This window comes from Hyla sarda, unplaced genomic scaffold, assembly GCF_029499605.1.
Source record: "Hyla sarda isolate aHylSar1 unplaced genomic scaffold, aHylSar1.hap1 scaffold_436, whole genome shotgun sequence".
In the NCBI taxonomy this organism is placed as follows: Eukaryota; Metazoa; Chordata; class Amphibia; order Anura; family Hylidae; genus Hyla; species Hyla sarda.
In genome coordinates, this window is record NW_026610450.1 from 102,511 (window position 1) to 122,973 (window position 20,463).

At 44.3% G+C, this 20,463-nt stretch overlaps 1 protein-coding gene across 1 annotated transcript in view; it reads right to left on the minus strand.

Annotated features, from left to right (window-relative positions):
- The window catches only part of LOC130334538 (tyrosinase-like), a 110,501-nt gene extending 100,144 nt beyond the window's left edge, over positions 1-10,357 (minus strand). Inside the window, exon 1 of the mRNA XM_056553891.1 lies at positions 9,575-10,357. Within this exon, the coding sequence (XP_056409866.1) occupies positions 9,575-10,357 (783 nt within the window). The remainder of the gene's footprint in view (positions 1-9,574) is intronic.
- Between the last annotated feature and the right edge of the window lie 10,106 nt (positions 10,358-20,463).

The window sequence follows — 20,463 nt, forward strand, 5'->3', positions numbered from 1 at the left end:
TTTGCATGTTCGTATATTCACATATGTGAATATTCGCATATTCCTTCTTTTTACTTGTGGACCAATTACAATTATGCAAATACACTTGTCAGAGGTTATCAACAACATCTCTAGCAACCAATTGTAAAGTTGCCCACCCCCTCACTGTTTTCTTCCTCAAATAAGCGAATATTCACATATACGAATATGCGAATATGACGAATACGCGAAATTCGAATTCGAATATCCATATATTTGCAAAATATCACTAACTCGAATATGGGCAATTCCGCTCATCACTAATGCTGAGAGTGAAGTCAACAGGCTCTTGAATGGCGTTAAAGGTGATGCAACTTTCTTAGCAGTACCAACTATTGCTGATGTCAAACGTAGTTTTGAATACGAATCCAGGAGAGCTATCATGTTGGAGCTACATCTAGTGACTTTGGGTGAATATTACAAATGTAAAAGGATACCAAGGGGCATGCGGTTACGACTCAGGCCCACGGTATTTACTAAAAATGCTGAGTTTAAGAAAAAATTTGAAACTATTTCTGACCGGTATGCCCTAGATATAATTTTGCTGAATTTGGATTTTCTACAAAAAGAGTTGTCTACTGCGCAAGAGAAATTGAGTGAAGTAGAGAGAAACTTGTGGACCATGCTGTCAGGAGAGGAATTGAGTACATACATGGAAAAAAACAGAGGTTTCCTTGACAAATTTAAGAACGAAACAATGGACATTAAAAAGAAAAAGTGGCAAAGGGATTTAGGAGACTACAACTTGGGTTCATGGAGAACTGGGCTGACTTCACTGTTGGTTACTGTCTCTACCATAGGGACGGGCTGCACCTCAATGGGGAGGGTGCAGCTGTGCTTGGGGAGAAGATGGCTAGAAGGGTGGAAGAATGTTTAAACTAGGGACTAGGGGGGAGGGAACCTACAACATAGAGGGGGAAGATAGCGTAGATAGAGAGGGGGGACTAAGTAATATACCTGGGGGTGGAGTGGTGGGAGGGGTTAGAATAATTAATAGGGATAGGCTTCATAGGAAGAAAAAACAGGTATCATAGAATTGCATGATGACAAATGCCAGAAGTCTGACCAATGAAACTGACAAGCTGGAGTGGTTGATGTCTGAGGAGGATTATCAATGAACAAAAAGGGAAAGCACTCCTGTTGTGATAACGTTACGATTACGGTATAGTGTATAAAGCAATATTGCTCACCGAGAGGAGTTGTACTGCAACCAAGTACAACTATGGTGTAGGCATGAAATAGACCCTCAACGGGCAAAGCTCGGCAGCCGCTCCTGGCAACACAAGTGAAGCACTCAAGACGGATCCCTCCAAGGAACAGCATAGGATAGAGCCGGCGCACACAACTCCAGGTATAAACTGTCTATTTCCCGGCATGCAACATGTTTCGCTGGATAACCAGCTTCATCAGGCATGTTAGAAATGGGAAGCACTAGGGGTATTTATATAGACATTAACCCATGCATTGCTGGTACAAATAATATACAGGGAAAACAACATATAAAAGACATATAAAAAAAACGTATAAAAAACACATAGAAAATGTATTAAAAAAAAGTATATATGTACTACTGAGCATAATTTTTATACATTTTCTATGTGTTTTTTTATATGTCTTTTATATGTTGTTTTCCCTGTATATTGTTTGTACCAGCAATGTATGGGTTAATGTCTCTATAAATACCCCTAGTGCTTCCCAATTCTAACATGCCTGATGAAGCTGGTTATCCAACGAAACGCGTTGCATGCCGGGAAATAAACAGTTTGTACCTGGAGTTGTGTGCGCCGGCTCTATCCTGTGCTGTTCCTTGGAGGGATCCGTCTTGAGTGAGGAGGATTATGACATAGTGGGTATAACAGGGACTTGGTAGGACGATAGCTGTGACTGGGCGGTCAACATACAGGTTTATAGTCTATTCAGGAAGGATCGGAAAAAACGGAAAGGGGGAGGAGTTTGTCTGTATGTGAAATCGAGTCTGAAGGCCGCACTACGGGGAGGGAAACGATAATGTAGAGTCGTTATGGGTAGAAATATATGGAGATAAAAATAAAAAAATCCTGATAGGGGTTGGAAGCTATAAGCCACCAAACATAATGGAAGAGGCAGAAGATCAATTACTGAGGCAAATAAACAAGGCAGCAAATCAAAATGAGGTGATAATAATGGTGGACTTTAACTATCCTGATATAAATTGGGAGACTGAGACGTGTTAACCTCATAAAGGAAACAGGTTTCTGACTATAACTAAAGACAATTATCTGTCCCAAATGGTGCAGGGCCCGACCAGAGGGGGCGCCCTACTAGACTTAATATTAACCAGCAGACCTGACCAGAGGGGGCGCCCTACTAGACTTAATATTAACCAGCAGACCTGACCAGAGGGGGCGCCCTACTAGACTTAATATTAACCAGCAGACCTGACTAGAGGGGGCACCCTACTAGACTTAATATTAACCAGCAAACCTGACAGAGTAACTAATGTGCAAGTAGAAGGACACCTAGGAAATAGTGACCATAATATAATACATTATAACTTGTTCTTCAATAAGGGAATCTCTCGAGGGGCCACAAAAACAATGAACTTCAGGAAGGAAAAGTCCGATCACTCAGAGATAACAACAATATAAAATGGGATAATGTCCTCAAAAACAGGAATACTGATACTAAATGGGAGACTTTTAAAAATATCTTAAATTTTCACTGCAAGATGTATATACCTTATGGGAATAAAATGGTCAGAAATAAAAGAAAACCAATATGGATGAACAAAAATGTTAAGGGGGCAATAAATGATAAAAATAAAGCATTTAAGCTACTAAAACAGGTCCGCAGTGAGGAAGCATTAAAAAGCTATAGAGAAAAAAGTAAAATATGTAAAAAACACTGATAAAAACCGCAAAAATAGAGACAGAAAGACTGATTGCCAAAGAGAGTAAAACTAACCCCAAAATGTTCTTTAACTATATAAATAGCAAAAAGATCAAAAATGAAAGTGTTGGCCCTTTAAAAAATTACGAGGAAGAAATTATAAACGGGGATCAGGAAAAAGCTAATATATTAACAAATTCTTCTCCACTGTGTTCACCGAGGAAAATGAAATGCCAGGTGAAATACAGCGAGATAAGGTAAACTCCCCAGTACAGATCACCTGTCTAACCCAGGAAGAAGTACAGTGCCGCCTATAAAAAATCGAAATAGACAAATCACCAGGTCCAGATGGCATTCACCCCCGTGTTCTAAAGGAATTAAGTAATGTGATTGAATATTAAAAATAGGGATATGTCTGTGACTCTATAGCAACAGGGACTGTTCCCCAGGACTGGCGCAAGGCAAATGTGGTACCAATATTTAAAAAGGGATCAAAAGGTGAACCCGGGAATTATAGACCTGTTAGTTTGACCTCCGTTGTATGTAAATTGTTTGAGGGTTTTCTAAGGGATGCAATTCTGGAGTATCTTAATAAAAATAAATGCATGACCCCATATCAGCATGGCTTTATGAGGGATCGGTGCTGTCAAACTAACCTGATCAGCTTTTATGAGGAGGTGAGCTCCAGACTGGACTAGGGTGAATCACTGGATGTCATATATCTGGATTTTTCCAAAGCATTTGATACGGTTCCACATAAAAGGTTGGTGCATAAAATGCGAAGAATGGGGCTGGGGGAGAATGTGTGTAAGTGAGTAAGTAACTGGCTCAGTGATAGGAAATAGAGGGTGATTATTAATGGTACTTATTCTGATTGGGTGACTGTTATTGGTGGGGACAACAGGGGTTAGTCTTGGGTCCTGTTCTATTTAATATATTTATTAATGACCTTGTAGAGGGGTTGAATAGTAAAGTAGCAATCTTTGCAGATGATACTAAACTCTGTAAAGCGGTAAACACTATAGAGGACAGTGCACTGTTACAAATGGATTTGGATAGGTTGGAGGTTTGGGCTAAGAAGTGGCAGATGAGGTTCAACACTGATAAATGTAAGGTAATGCACATGGGGAAGAAAAATCCGGGCTGGGATTATGTATTAAATGGAAGAATGCTTGGGACAACTGATGTGCAAAATTACTTAGGGGTCTTAGTTAATAGTAAATTTAGCTGTAGTGACCAGTGTCGGGCTGCTGCTGCCAAGGCAAGTAAAATCATGGGGCGCATCAATAGGGGCATAGATGCCTACGACAAGGAAATAATTATACCGCTCTACAAATCACTAGTCAGACCACACATGGAATACTGTGTACAGTACTGGTCAGACCACACATAGAATACTGTGTACTGTACTGGGCACCAGTGTACAAGAACGATATAGTGGACCTGGAGAGGGTTCAAAGACGGGCAACCAGAGTAATACGGGGAATAGGAGGACTACAGTACCCAGAAAGATTATCAGAATTGGGGTTATTTAGTTTAGAAAAAAAGAAGGCTTAGTGGAGACCTAATAACTATGTATAAATATATCAGGGGACCGTACAGTGATCTCTCCCATGATCTATTTATACCCAGGACTGTATCTATAACAAGGGGGCATCCTCTACGTTTAGAGGAAAGAAGGTTTCTACACCAGCACAGACGGGGGTTCTTTACTGTAAGAGCAGTGAGACTGTGGAATTCTCTGCCTGAGGAGGTGGTCATGGGGAACTCTGTGAAAGAGTTCAAAAGGCGCCTGGATGCATTTTTGGAGAGTAATAACATTACAGGTTATGGATTTTAGATTTATAGGGACAGAACGTTGATCCAGGGATTTATTCTGACTGCCATATTTGGAGTCGGGAAGGAATTTTTACCTCTAGTATGAGGGTTTTTTGCCTTCCTCTGGGTCAACTCAGTAGGGACTCATTAGGGATATAGGTTGAACTTGATGGACTTTGTTCTTTTGTCAACCTTATGAACTATGTTACTATGTTACAACAGAGGACGTGTATATACTTGGAATTACAATGAATATGGCAATGGCAACACACAGGGGGCTACACCCAGACGTGGGAGAAAAAACTAAGTACAGCATGATAATGTTACTGATCAATATTCTTTTTTAGTGAAGGACTCATTGGTAGAGGATCCACCTCCCAATACCCTTACAAGAAGCCAACTAGGAGGGGTGGGAGGAGAAGACACAGGAGCCGCAAAAAACAGAAGCCAGAAACAAAGCAAGATACAGTTTGCACGACCACAGAAAAAGAAAACATGAACTCATCTGCCACCGTGGTAAATATTTAATCTATTGTACTTACTGATTCACAAATGTCTTTGCTATCCAAGGGACTCTCATTTTTCCCCATTGTTAGTCCTGACTGGTTTTCCATAGAATGTGATTTACAAGCTTTTTTCAGATGTCTTAAATTGAAGATATGGTTTGTTTCACAGGAATGTCTTATCCATAGAGGTGTAGATCCTGCTGCAGGTCGAGAGTTATGTTTGATCAACTTTGATTTGTTCAATTGTTCCTCTTTCAATCCGGCATCAGTATCTCACCCCTTAGAAACATATATGCTTTTGGTAAAAAATGATATTGAACAGCTAAAATATAATGTAGGTGAGATTGGAAACAAACATTGCAATCTCTCCAAGTCAGAAACTATAGCATTAAAGGAGCTTGTCCATAACTGCGACCTCACAATTAAACCCGCCAACAATGGGGCGGGGGGGGGGGTCGTAGTTATGGACACGGTCAAGTATAACCAGGAGATCTATAGACAGCTATCGGATGGTTTGACATACAATAGATTGGATAGTGATCCTAAACGTGACATAATGTTGAAATTGTCGAATATTGTTGAGCAGGCCCATAGAGATGGCCTCATCGATGATAAACTGAGGGAGTTTATGTTGATCAAATATCCGGTGACTCCCTCAGTTCATGTTCTACCGAAGATTCAGAAGTCTTTGACCGAGCCACTCGGGAGACCAATCATCTCCGGACGGAATTCAGTACTGAGTGCAGCCTCTATCTTTTTAGATAAAGTTCATAGGCAGCAAAATCCTACATAAGAGACATTAGTGATTTTTTGACCAAAATAAGAAACATAACAGTTCCCCCTGATGTAATTCTTGATTCTTTTGACATCACAAGTTTGTATACATCTATCAAACATGAATGCAGTATGGACGCAGTGCGTAACACCCTGTCCAAATCCACATTCTCCATGGCGGCCCAAGATTTTATGTTGCAATTACTTTTTTTGATACTGACTCACAATTATTTTCTGTTTGAAGATCAGTTTTATCTACAGTTAATTGGGACCGCTATGGGGACAAATGTGGCGCCCATGTACGCAAATCTTTATGTTGCAGCCATGGAGGAAGGTGTCATCTATGCATCCCACCACTTCAGACATTGTCTGGGGTGGTGGCGTTTCATAGACAACATCTTCCTCCTGTGGAAGGGTTCACTTGATGAGCTCAACCAATTCCACAATTTTTTGAATAACATTGATCCCAACATATAATTCACCATGGTACAGTCCCCCGAAAGCGTTAGTTTCCCAGATGTACTGATTACGAATAGGGGGGCACATTACATGCCTACCTTTATTCTAAACCCACTAACAAGAACACATTACTCCACTACACAAGCTGCCACCCATGCAGGATGATAGAATCATTGCCCTACAGCCAGATGCTGAGGGCGAGGAGGATAATTGAGGACCAAGAAACACTAGGAACCACGCTGGACAAAATGACAAATGACTTTCTTGACAGATGATACTCAAGAACAATAATGGAAACACACAAACAGACAGTGACACAGATGACCAGAGAAGATACATTAATAACAAAACCAAAGCAGAAACAAACTAGAATTCCCTTTACATCCACATACTCTACCTGCAGTGGACAAATTTCCAAAATTATCAACAAGCATTGGTATATCTTGAAGGATAGCTTTAAAAATATCCAAGAATTTTCTTTAAATCCCCTGATGTCATACAGGAGGTCAAAAAATCTGCAAGACAGACTGGTAGCTGCAATTTTGATCTGTATTGGACATATCACGATAAGTTAATAAAAACAGCTTTTAAGTTAGTACACTATACTCCTTTCCATTTCTTTTTTAAATGCATCTTTAGTCAAATATTGCATTTTTTACAATTTTATGTTTTGCTTTCTATAGTTTGTTTGATGATAATTTTTTTTCTATTTTATTTATTCATTAGTCATATTGTTATTTTTATGTTTCTAAGGGAGACCATCATCGGTTCGACCCGGATACCTAAAATATTGGGTCTAGAGACTGACCTTGTGTTCATGAGTAAATGTAGTTTTTTTAGGTGCCGCTGGTGGGGCAGGGTGCCGATGAGAAGAAGGCGCACTCCTAAATAGGTTGTAGGGGGTTGACCAGGTGGTATGGGGCTGATGGGTCTCTGGCACCAGAGTCCCCCATCTACTGAGCCCTTGGCCCTCTGAGGAGGACTGAGACACATGGTTCTACAAACCAGGGTATTCCCTCTAAGCTCATGGCCAAATATAATTGGTGAATAAATTCCCTATATTGAATATTAATATATTATTTTGAACACTTTGTGCGGTCTCATGATAATCTCTCTATCCAATTGGGATCCTAGGTTCTTGAGAACCATTTATGATTACCAATCCCCCTTTTTTTTGGGGGTTGTTTATAGAGATGAGCGAACTCACAGTAAATTTGATTCGTCACAAACTTCTTGGCTCGGCAGTTGATGACTTTTCCTGCATAAATTAGTTCAGCTTTCCGGTGCTCCGGTGGGCTAGAAAAGGTGGATACAGTCCTAGGAGACTCTTTCCTAGGAATGTATCCACCTTTTCCAGCCCACTGGAGCACCTGAAGGCTGAACTAATTTACGCAGGAAAAGTCATCAACTGCCGAGCCGAGAAGTTTGTGACAAATCTAATTTACTGTAAGTTCACTCATCTCTAGTTGTTTATTAGTGTTGGGCGCGAATATTTGCATTTCAAATTTTCATCGCGAATATTGCAAATTATTGAATTCATGAATATTGCGAATATATTCGCTATATATTTGAAATTGCGAATATATCGCTTTTTACCGCATATGCACATATTAGCATATATGAATATTCGCATGTGCGCATATTCGCATATGCGAATATTGGCATATTCCTTCTTTTCACTTGTGGGCCAATTAGAATGATGCAAATACACTTGTCAGAGGTTATCAACAACATCCCTAGCAACCAACAGTAAAGTTGTCCACCCCCTCAATGTTTTCTTCCTCGAATACGCAAATATGCGAACATGCGAATATAACAAATACGCAAAATTCGCGAATATATAGTCTATATATTCTATATGGCGAATTCGAATATGGGCAATGCCACTTATCACTATTGTTTATATCTTCATGGATTATTATATATATATTTTGTATTTTCTTTTTTTGTTATATTATATTTTTTATTTTCTTAATTTTTTTATAAACATTTATATATTTTGTATTCATTATTTCCCCTCTTTTATTTTCTTTATTATTATTATTATTATTTTTTTGTAATAATCTATTTTATTCTGTATTAAGGTTTCACACATTATTGTTTACTATTTATTTATTTAAACAATGCATTAGTTTGTGGAATTAAATATCTAATTTTTCCATATATACACACTGTTACAAATTCATATCCACTCAGTCACCTTTAACACAGATTAAAATATGTCTTACATACAGCGATCATGGCTGGTCCTATCCATGCGGCATCTAACGTTGCCATGGAGAGACGTCACATGATACACTATTGCAGCTGCTAGTTGACTGGATTACTGCTAGTTGACTGGATTAGTTGACTGGTTTCCGTGGTGACCGGTTTCACGTGATCGCCGAGGTTGCGGATTACGTTGGCAACGCGATGCTTTGTATTGCGTACCACGTGACCTGTGGTCATGTGACGTATCATGTGTCCCGGAACCCACGTGATACTAGTTTTTACGCATGCTCAGTTAATTTATATACAAGCCGGCTTCGCCATCTTTGATACACAGAGCGGGTGAGCAATTCCTTAAGTTTTAATATATTTGTTTGATCGTATATTTTATACATCTGGGATCGTTATTAGCAATTATCATGGAGCACTGTATTTCAAGCCTCATTGTTTTTATTAATTCACAATATGACAACTATACACTTTATCATGTACTGTGGTACTCATAATGCACTTTAATTTTGCACAGATGTATTTTTATGATGTTTTTTTAATGTATTATTGTTTGATGATTGTAATTGATTGCACTGGGTATATAAACCCCCTTGGTTTGATGTATCACCATGCTTGAAAAAAGCTCCATTGAGAAGCTGAAACGTCGCTATTGTGTTGGACATGAAGGAATAAATCCACAGTTTTTCGCATTTTTTGAGTGCTGCGCCATTTTTCTTCTCTCTCTCTCTCTCTCTCTCTCTCTCTCTCTCTCTCTCTCTCTCTCTCTATATATATATATATATATATCTTAAAAGGACAAAATTGTGCTTCACCCATCTAAACTTAAACTTTGTAGCTCTGCTACATCTGTAGAAAAAGAACACGTGTCAACCCAAAGATATAAATGAATATATATGACTTATATGACTTACCCTCCAGAAGGAAAAGTGGGAGTAGGGATTGAGGGTCCCCTGATCATCATTGGTTCCCATCAGGTCATCCGTACAGATGGAGCAGTTTTTCTCTGACCTCCAGTCGTAGTATGGAATGGCAAAGTCTTCATCTGCAGTCATGAGCTGAATTTGTCTTTCTAGAAAGAGAAGATTTAGACGATGCCACCCAGGAAATACAGGGCCCTGGTGAGCAAAGTTTTTTTCAGGGATAAATGTGCTGTTTATCATGATGGGTTTCATAGAGTAATAATGCATCCAAACAAATACATCATAGAGGGAAGCATCTACATAGCGGTAAGTCTCCCGATGGTGGCGGTCTCCTGTGCTCAGGACAACAAAATCTTGACTTTTTGTGGTCTTGGCTAAGGCCAAGTAACTGAAAAATCTTCTCTGTTCCAGGACTGACAGTTCTCGGATCTCTCTCCTTATAATAACTTTCTTTCGGTCACATTTCTCACCATGGTAGCCGAATTTGCAGTCACCGCAATCAAAACCGCTATAGTTTTCAAAACACTCGCAGGTATTTTCATAATAGTGTCTGGGCCAGTCCAGTCGATCGTCATTGTACATAGGGATCTTTCCAGTAGAAGTGGCCCAGCTTATACACTTCCCACGGCCTGACAGGGAACCACATGGGCTTTTGTCTTTCCAAAGTGGACAGCAAGTCCTGGTGCGAAAAGAAGCTTCAGTTGTGCAGACTCTGGGGAACTGGCTCTCCACAAGATGAAGGCAAAATGCAAGGAAGATGACTATGCCAAACATGATGCTCGGATCTTGTGAGGAAATCTACATGGAAAAGAACAAACAATGGAAACAAAGAAACCTGCATGCAAATCACTTTCTCCTACTAACACCAACCCACAAAGGTCTCCAAGACCAGTGACTCAGCCTGGAGAAATTCAGCACCCCATGGGCACTACCCATCAACCTAAGACAGGATAACATTGTGGAGTTCCAGAGGAGGAGAACTACAAGCCACCAGTGAGGTCAGTCAGATATAAGTCAGATATAAGATATGGTAGATATGTCATAAATACATGGATAGATATAAGTATATAAATCAGTAATCTCTTTATCTATCTAGGACCCTCTCACCTCCCATAGAGCAGAAAGCAGCTAAGTCCTATAGGATTTCCGCTCCTCAGCCACCTGAAATCACACTGCATCAGGGAAAGTCTCTGGTTTATAAGCGGTCTGGGAGGGGTGACGGGTGGGGTGACGGGTGTGTCTGCGCCGTCTCCCACCACTATCTTTTTCCTCGTATTATTAATGAGATCTACAGCTTCTGTCTGGGTAATTGTTGCTGTGGACGCAGCCTTGTCTCATGGAGTTATTGCTCTTCCCATGGTCATGTCTCTCATTGCTTTTAAGTCAGGATTATCCATCCAGCATTATCCATTTAAGTGCGGATTATCCATCATTATCCATCGCAGTTTATGAGACTCTTAAAATGTTTCTTTGATTTTGAACAATGCTACTAAAATGATGGATATTGAGGGATCGGGTGTTTTTATAGTTATAAAACCACCAACCCTTCAGCCTGAGGCCTAAGAGCCCCACATGTCCTCCATTCATGTCCTGGACAGATCCAACCTTCTTGACTAGGAGATCATAGAGTTACGCTTGGCCTTCACCACCCCTTTACCCACTCCCTTATCCCAATGAAACACAGAAACTCCAATGTGGTGCAAAGGCCACAGCAGACCCAATTTTATTATCCAAAACCAGTTAACAAATATATATTCATAAATATATATATATATAAATATAACACTTTACATATCTTCATAAATAACATACCCCCTAACATCTCCAGCTATCCAAGGTCACATTACCCCATAACATTTACATAACCTGAACATAGTGCAAAATGAATTAACCCAAACTCCTGATATAGCACTAGACTGTAAGGGGACCTGAAGGCAGCTTCTCCTTCCGCTCTCTCCTACTTTGCCCTTGGTCGACCATCACCTAACTCAAGGGCACCACCTTTCGGAGACCACTGTGCCAACCGCTCGAGCATGCCTCCAGATCCCTCTCCATCTCCCGCCGCTGCGACAACATTACCAAGCCCCACCACACCCAAAACCAGGGCGGGCGGGACTCTGTGCGATTCTTCTTCCCCACTGACTCCTCCTCTTCCTCCCCTACTTCTTATATACTCCTACTACCCCCCCTTCCCTACCTACAACACTCCTTCCTGCACGTCCTACTGCCCCCTGTCATGTGCCCCCTCCCCTCCCATGCTGTCTACTCCGGGGGCTCTCTTGACTAGGGGATCATAGAGTTACGCTTGGCCTTCACCACCCCTTTACCCACTACCTTATCCCAATGAAACACAGAAACTCCAATGTGGTGCAAAGGCCAAAGCGGACCCAATTTTATTATCCAAAACCAGTTAACAAATATGTATTCATAAATATATATATAAATATAACACTTTACATATCTTCATAAATTACACACCCCCTAACATCTCCAGCTATCCAAGGTCACATTACCCCATAACATTTACATAACCTGAACATAGTGCAAAGTGAATTAACCCAAACTCCTGATATAGCACCAGACTGTAAGGGGACCTGAAGGCAGCTTCTCCTTCTGCTCTCTCCTACTTTGCCCTTGGTCGACCGTCACCTAACCCAAGGGCACCACCTTCGGAGACCACTGAGCATGCCTCCAGACCCCCCTCCATCTCCCGCCAAGGCGGCCGGTTGTGACCCCTTACACCCGGCCGGCCCTCCACAAAGCCACTGCTCTCTCCACCACTTCCCGAATGGACAGGGTCCACAAATTCATCCCGATAGGCGTCAAGTGAACCTTATCCCGCCCCAAAAACTCCACTGAAGGCACCTCCAAATCCGTGTGGCGAACTACCAAACCCCCATTACGAGCCACAAATTTACTCACAACTTTGTTCACCCTGGCCCTGGCCCGATTCACCTTCGTCACTGACCGCGCCTGCTCCCATTTCAAACACGCCATGATATCGGACCAGATGATAACTACCCCCGGGAAAGAGGCCCAAAGGCGCAACAAGTCCAGCTTAATGTCCCGCAGCAGCAATTTGGAGCACCTCAGGGGCCCAGTCCAATTCCACAAACGTATGCCCTGACCACATCAACCCCCCCTCCCTAACCAGCGCACCTGGGCGATGTCCCTACTGAGCGCCAGCTGCCTCCCATCCGGTCTCACATCGGCCTGCTCCCCCCCTACGAACGTAGGAATGCCCCACGATCCAAACCAAGCAAGGTCCAGGATCTGTAAAATAATAAAAAAACATTTAAAAAAAACACCACGGCCCAACATCCCCCGTCGGACACATATTACAATAAATGAGGACGTACATACAGCCTAAAACGCTGCGACTCCCACCTCCCAATCTTCTGAACAGCCTCGTGCCCCAGCCCTCACCTGGATGCCTCTGTAGCCTCTCCGATCCGGAATGAGTGCGAGCTATACTCCGCAGGAACGCGCCCAACCATCCCCACACAGTGCCTAAAAACCTGCACAAACTGGAACTTAGACAAATAAGAACCATCCTGATGCAACAACAACGGCCCAACCCCCACCGGACGCAACTCCAAAAATTCCCGATAACACAGGACCGGACACATCTCAGAGCCTCGCAGCGCCGCCAGGCGCACCACAAAACCTCGGCCCTCCTGGCCCGTTTTCGACCTCCGGAGCACACAGTCCAGCACCTCTCCCACCAATACCACATCCACCGCCAACAAACCCCCCGATCTCTGACGACTCGGGGCCACTAGCTCCGATATGCGAAACGCCCCGAAAAAAGCCAGGGCAAACGCCAGCCTAAAAAGAACAACCTCCCCCAACACAGACCCCAACCGAGTCAACAAAGAAAAAGACACCGGCCTACGAGTATCCCTCGTAGCCGCGCCCCTCCGGAACCCCTTAGCAGTCTGTCTCACCAAGAACGATTTGGTCACGTCCGGGATCCCCCTCGACTTGAACCAAAACGCCAGCGCCGCAAGTTGGCGCCCCAATCCCGCATTAGATACCCCAACCTGAAACAACCTGTCAGCATAAAACAACGGACTCTCCCACTCCTGGAACTCCCCAGAACCACCCACCTCCGCCACCAAGGACTCCCACTCGGACCAGCACCTACCATACCCTGCCCACGTTGCGTCACTCACTGACCGGCGTACCAGCTCCATAGCCACAGTCAGACCACCGTCCACAGCCACTCCGGGCAAGGCAGCTCTTCCACGTCCGCCGCCGGCGCCAGCTTGCGAAAACGGCCCCACTGAAACCGAGAAAGACAGTCAGCGATGAAGTTATAAACCCCCGGAACATGCTTAGCTACAAAATGCGCATTCGATTCAAGCCCCCGCAGCACCAACCTACGCAGCAAAATCACCACGGGCGGCGATCCCGCCGACTGTACATTAACCGCCTGTACCAACCCGAGATTATCACAGCGAAAGCACACCTTGTGATTTCTGAGCATGTCACCCCAGATCACTACCGCCACCACAATGGGGAACAACTCCAACAACGCCAGATTCCGCACCAACCCCCTGCCCTTCCAGTCCTCCGGCCACGGCGCCGCACACCACTGCCCTTGCAGGTAGGCCCCAAAACCCGAACTCCCCGCCGCATCCGTATACAACTCAAGGTCCCAACTAGACACCACATCCGCCATCACCACAGACCTCCTATTATACTGCGACAAAAAGGACCGCCACACCTCCAAATCCGCCCGCACTTCCCCTGAAAGTCGGACATAATGATGCGGCCTCCTCACACCCGCCGTAGCCGTGGCCAACCGCCTGCAGAACACCCGACCCCTTGGCATAATGCGGCACGCAAAATTGAGACATCTCAACAGCTATTGGACATCCCTGAGTTGCACTTTACGCACTCGCAACGCCGCCTCCACCGCCTCCACCAACTCGGTCAACTTGTCAGCCGGCAGTCGGCATTCCATCACCACCGTATCTATCTCTATCCCCAAGAACTTCAGAGCTGTACACGAACTCTCGGTCTTGTCGAGCGCCAATGGCACCCCAAACAGAGCCGCAACCCGTTCCATAGTCTGCAACAAAACCCCGCACAACGCCGACCCCGCCGGACCCAAAAATTAAAAATCATCAAGGTAGTGCAGGACCGAGGACACCTGAGCCTCGCTCAAACACCCACTCCAAGAAGGTGCTGAACCGCTCAAAGTAGAGCAGCAGGAGATCGAGCACCCCATGGGCAGGCACATGTCCACGAAAAAACAACCCTCCCAAACACAACCAAGCAGATAGAAGCTATCAGGATGAACTGGCAATAGGCGGAAGGCAGCCTCAATGTCAGTTTTCGCCATCAACGTACCCGCCCCAAAATGCCTCACCCACCGAAATGCTGCATCGAACGAAGTATAGGAGACTGCACACAAAGTCGGGTCGATCCCATCATTCACCGACCCGCCGTCCGGATGGGAAAGGTGGTGAATGAGCCTAAACTTGTTAGGCTCCTTCTTCGGCACCAAACCCAAGGGCAACAGGCACAAATCAGGCAACGGCAAAGCAGCAAACGGACCCGCCATCCGGTCCATCCCTACCTCCCTAAAAAGCTTCTCACGCACCACCCGGGTGCGCCAATGCTGAAGACAAATTTCGCCCCCCCTGACCCCTCCGCAGTGCTCGGAATCCGGAACCCCCATGACAACCCCTCCTGCAGCAACGCAGCCACACCTCTATCTGGGTAACGCATGAGGAACGTCAGCATCTCTGCCAACCTCACCGGCGTTGCCCCTCTTCTGCTCAGCCTCCCCGGATCCTTTGCCTTTTCCGCGCTTAAAGCAACGGGACAAACCATGGGCGCCGCCGCACCCGGAGCATTCATGCTTAAATTTGCACTCGTTCCCGAACTTGCATTGGCCGTCGTTAAACTGACAACAGCACCCTTTCCCCGTCCCCCCTTGCTTACCTGCCCCGGCCTCGCTGCCCCCTTCCTGAAAGGACTGCTGCCCGCTCCCACAATTCCTAGGGCTCGCCATAAGCCTCATCCAGAGGCTAATATCCTTATGGTCCCAATGTAACGCTGGGCGGACGGCCTTCCGTTGCCGGAACTGCTCTTCATATCTAAGCCACGCGTTACCACCATAAACCCTATACGCCTCCCCCACCAAATCAAGGTAACAGAAAAGGTCCAAACAATTATCCGGCGCCCTTTCCCCAATGACACTCGCCAAAATGGTGAATGCCTGCAGCCAATTCGAGAACCTCCTTCTTAGACTCATCTGGCTTAATCCTATCTAGATTGAACTTCTCCAGCGGGAGCAACGAAAAAATTTCGACATACTCCCTTTTCCAAATACGTTCCCTAACCTCCGCCCTCAAGTGTGCACCTAACGGGCCCTCAAAGCACACGTAAACCTCTCCCTTAATCCACCGAATCCACCATCCTCACCCCATCAACCATCGCATCCGCAGCCGCCACCGCCGGAGCCGCAGTCACCACACCAGCCGTAGCTGCAGGTGCCATACCAGCCGCAACAACCCCTGAACTAGCAGGCATCTCTACCGACCCACTACCCGCAGACCCGACAACGCCGGCGCTCCCCACACAGTGGGGCGGTTCCAGAATGTGACTCTGTGAATAGCAAGACAATCTAGAAGTACCCTTAGATATCAGCCCTATGTGCTGTGATCCCCAGTGTTACTACACAGTTATATTACCACCCAGAAGTATCCTGAGAAAAACTCTTCTTGAACAACTACCACCATCATTTGTTTTCACCACTGCAAATGTGTTTAGCTGTATTTAAATAATCAACCTAGAGAAATCAGGGTTCAGCACTCGGCACTATCTGACTATTGCACGTGTCAATACCAGCCTGGCATGGCTGGAAAAAAGTCCATAGCAGCAATGAGACACAGCAAATGAGATGCCAGAGATCCAGGATATTGAAGAATGGCTTCTAAGTTTATTCCACAAAGTGAATGTGCAACGTTTCGGCGTAAAGCCTTTATCAAGCATAACAAGTGTTCACATAAAACTTACTTAAATACATTAAGATACAAAATCATTGGTTGATGAACATGTGTGCACAATACAAAATTAGCTAAGGATCCAACCCCTATTCTCTGATTGTAATCACGTGATGTTTACATGATCCACCAAAGTGTCAAAACATTCTAGAATACAAAATTAACAAGCGGCAGTTGTAATATAGATATACAGTAGAAGAGGGTCTTCTACTCAGCATCCTTAGGGTACTCACTTCTCTTGATCGTCCGTGGCTGCATGCACTGGGCACTTTACAGCCCTCGGGTCTCAATGTCGATTTCAGTCTTAAACCATTTATGTAAAATTATGAAGGTATTGAGTGTGGTTAATCCTTTTCTTCTCCCCCTCTTCTTCTTTCTTCTTTTTTCTTTTTCTCTCCCTCTCCTTTTCCCCAACCCCCCCCCCCTTCCCTCCTTCCCCCCTTTTTCCCCTTTTCCCTGTTCGTCCTTACTCCCCCCCTCTTCCCCCCCCCTTTCCCAACCCCCCCTCCCTCCCTCCCCCCCCCTTTCCCTCTTCTTCCCCATTTTATCCCTTCATTATACTCAGTCCTGTTGTGTCTCTGAAATATATACTTGCAAGGTCTCGTTGTTTTTAATATTTATTGTACAATAATTTTAGATCACATACACTTTTTGATTAGGGTTTGTAATCACGTGATGTTTATATGATCCACCAATCAGAGAATAGGGGTTGGATTCTTAGCTAATTTTGTATTGTGCACACATGTTCATCAACCAATGATTTTGTATCTTAATGTATTTAAGTAAGTTTTATGTGAACACTTGTTATGCTTGATAAAGGATTTACGCCGAAACGTTGCACATTCACTTTGTGAAATAAACTTAGAAGCCATTCTTCAATATCCTGGATCTCTGACGTCTCATTTGTTGTGTCTCATTGCTGCTATAAATAATCAACCTGGTATGTCCTCATTCATCTCTTGAACAACTACCACCATCATTTGTTTTCACCACTGCAAATGTGTTTAGCTGTATTTAAATAATCAACCTGTTATGTCACTCATCCTGTGAATGTGTACTCCCATTCCCCCATCATTGCATTGTCATGTATATTTGTTACTGTTATCTGGCTAGTGTTTCTATTTTGTTTGATCACAATTTATTTCCCCTGAGTGATCCCAAACTGTTTATTTTTTTACTTTCTTCCCAAAATGTTATTGCTCCCCACCCTTTTTCACACCTGATTGCACTCCTCTGCCAATCGTCTTGCTTAGCCTAGCACTATATATTAGAGGCTATAGGTCTTGTAGACCTTAGGTCTGGAGACATTCAAATATGCCATCTAATACTGCCATCTAAAGTGCTTCTTAAGTGTGATATCAAGAATTGAACCAGAATTTAACAAAAGGGAACTAACTCAACATTATAACTACAAAAGTAAGTCACTCTTTTCAGAAAAAACAAAAAGCAAACATGCACTCACTTATTACTTACATCATTGCGATACATTTTCTCTTCTATCCCCCACTGATTTCTCCGGTGGACGCTATATACATCTGTCCATGCCTCCTTCCCTCACCTATGTATTGCTCACATGCACTGCTCACCATCATAAACCACCCAAAGTCACCTCATTCCATGGTACAGCACAGAAGTCGCTTCATCACTTCACCCAGCCATCTGCTCTCCCTTTTCTTTCTTCTGCTTTTAGCTGCTGGGGACATTGCTCCTAACCCTGGCCCACCTTTCACTAATATTTGCTCTACACTACCGGCCTTTTGCGGAACCACTACAAACTTTAACTGCGCTCTCCTAAACTCTCGATCTGTGTGCAATAAGCTCACCCAGATTCATGACTTATTTCTCACTAATTCTCTTAATCTGCTGGCTCTCACAGAAACATGGATACAAGCTTCTGACACTGCTCCTCTCGCTGCTTTATCTTATGGTGACCTTCACTTTTCCCATACCCCCAGATCTGACACCAGGCATGGTGGAGGAGTTGGGGTGCTTCTAGCCCCACAATGCACTTTTCAAGTCATCCCCCCACTACCCTCACTCACGTTTACCTCTTTTGAGGTCCACACCCTCAGGCTCTTCCGCCCATTGCCTCTCAGAGTGGCGGTCATCTATCATCCTCCTTGTTCTCCCCAAATGTTCCTGGATCATTTTGCCACCTGGCTCCCTCACTTTCTTTCCTCAGAAACACATACACTCATCATGGGTGATTTTTATATCCCCATTGATACCCCAATCTCATCTTCTGCTTCAGTCTCTAACCTCCTCCTTTGCCCTTTCACAGCTTACTGACTCTCCCACACACAAGGATGGGAATACACTGGACTTGATCATTTCTAGACTTTGCTCTGTCTCTAAATTCACTAATTCTCCTTTTGAGCTCTGTGACCACAACCTTCTCTCTTTCTCTCTGACCACAACCTTCTCTCTTTCTCTATCAGTAACTCCTATCCTCTTCCAGACACTCCAACCTTGTACACTTACAGAAACCTGCGTGCCATAAACACCAGTCAATTTATAGACATTCTACAATCTTCACTATCACCAATCTCTTCTCTCTCCTGCCCTAATCTAGCAGCCAAACATTACCATGACACCCTAAAGTCTACCCTCGATCAAATGGCACCCTCTAAAACACGAACCTCCCGACACAGACGGCAGCAACCCTGGCACACGCTAACAACCCGCTTTCTCAGGCGATGCTCTAGGTGTGCTGAACGTCTGTGGAGGAAAACTAAGACTTCTTCAGACTATCTGCACTATAAATTCATGCTTAAATCCTATTACTCCGCTCTTCATCTCGCCAAACAAACATATTTTACCTCCCTCATCTCCTCTCTGTCTAACATCCCAAAACGCCTTTTTGACACGTTCAACTCTCTCCTTCGGCCTAAAGTACAGACCCCAATCACTGATCTCTGTGCTGAAGACCTGACCAAATACTTCAAAACTAAAATTGATGACATTCGTGATGAAATCCTCTCCCAGTCCCCTAAAAGTTCTGATCCAATTCCCAGCCACGTCTCCTCTTCATCACTCTCAGTTTTTGAGCCTGTAACAGAGGATGAGGTTTCCAGGCTCCTCTCCTCCACCCGCCCCACTACCTGCTCTAGTGACCCCATGCCTTCACACCTCATGCAGTCTCTCTCTCCTGCTATCAGCTGTCACCTAACTAAAATCTTTAACTTCTCCCTCTCTTCTGGGGTCTTTCCCTCCTCTTTCAAACACTCTATCATAACCTCACTATTGAAAAGACCATCTCTGGACCCATCCTGTGCAGCCAACTATCGACCCGTGTCAAATCTCCCCTTTATCTCCAAACTCCTGGAATGCTTGGTCTACTCCCGCCTTATCCGCTATCTCTCCGAGAACTCTCTCCTTGACCACTTGCAGTCTGGTTTCCGCTCCCTTCATTCCACAGAAACGGCCCTAACCAAAATCACTAACGATCTTCTGACGGCCAAATCAAATGGCAATTTCTCTTTACTGATTCTCTTGGACCTCTTTGCGGCTTTTGACACTGTGGATCACCAACTCCTCCTCAGTAGTCTCAGCTCCATCGGTCTCAAGGACTCTGCTCTCGCCTGGTTTTCCTCCTATCTCTCTGGCCGCTCCTTTAGCGTCTCGTTTTCTGGCTCTACTTCTTCTCCTCTTCCCCTTGCTGTCGGGGTTCCCCAGGGATCGGTCCTGGGTCCTCTACTCTTTTCACTCTACACATCCCCCATTGGAAAAACAGTCCGTAGATTTGGTTTCCAGTACCACCTCTATGCTGATGACACCCAACTCTATACCTCTTCCTCCAACATCACCCCTGCACTCCTACAGAATACCAGTGACTGTCTCTCTGCTGTCTCAGACATCATG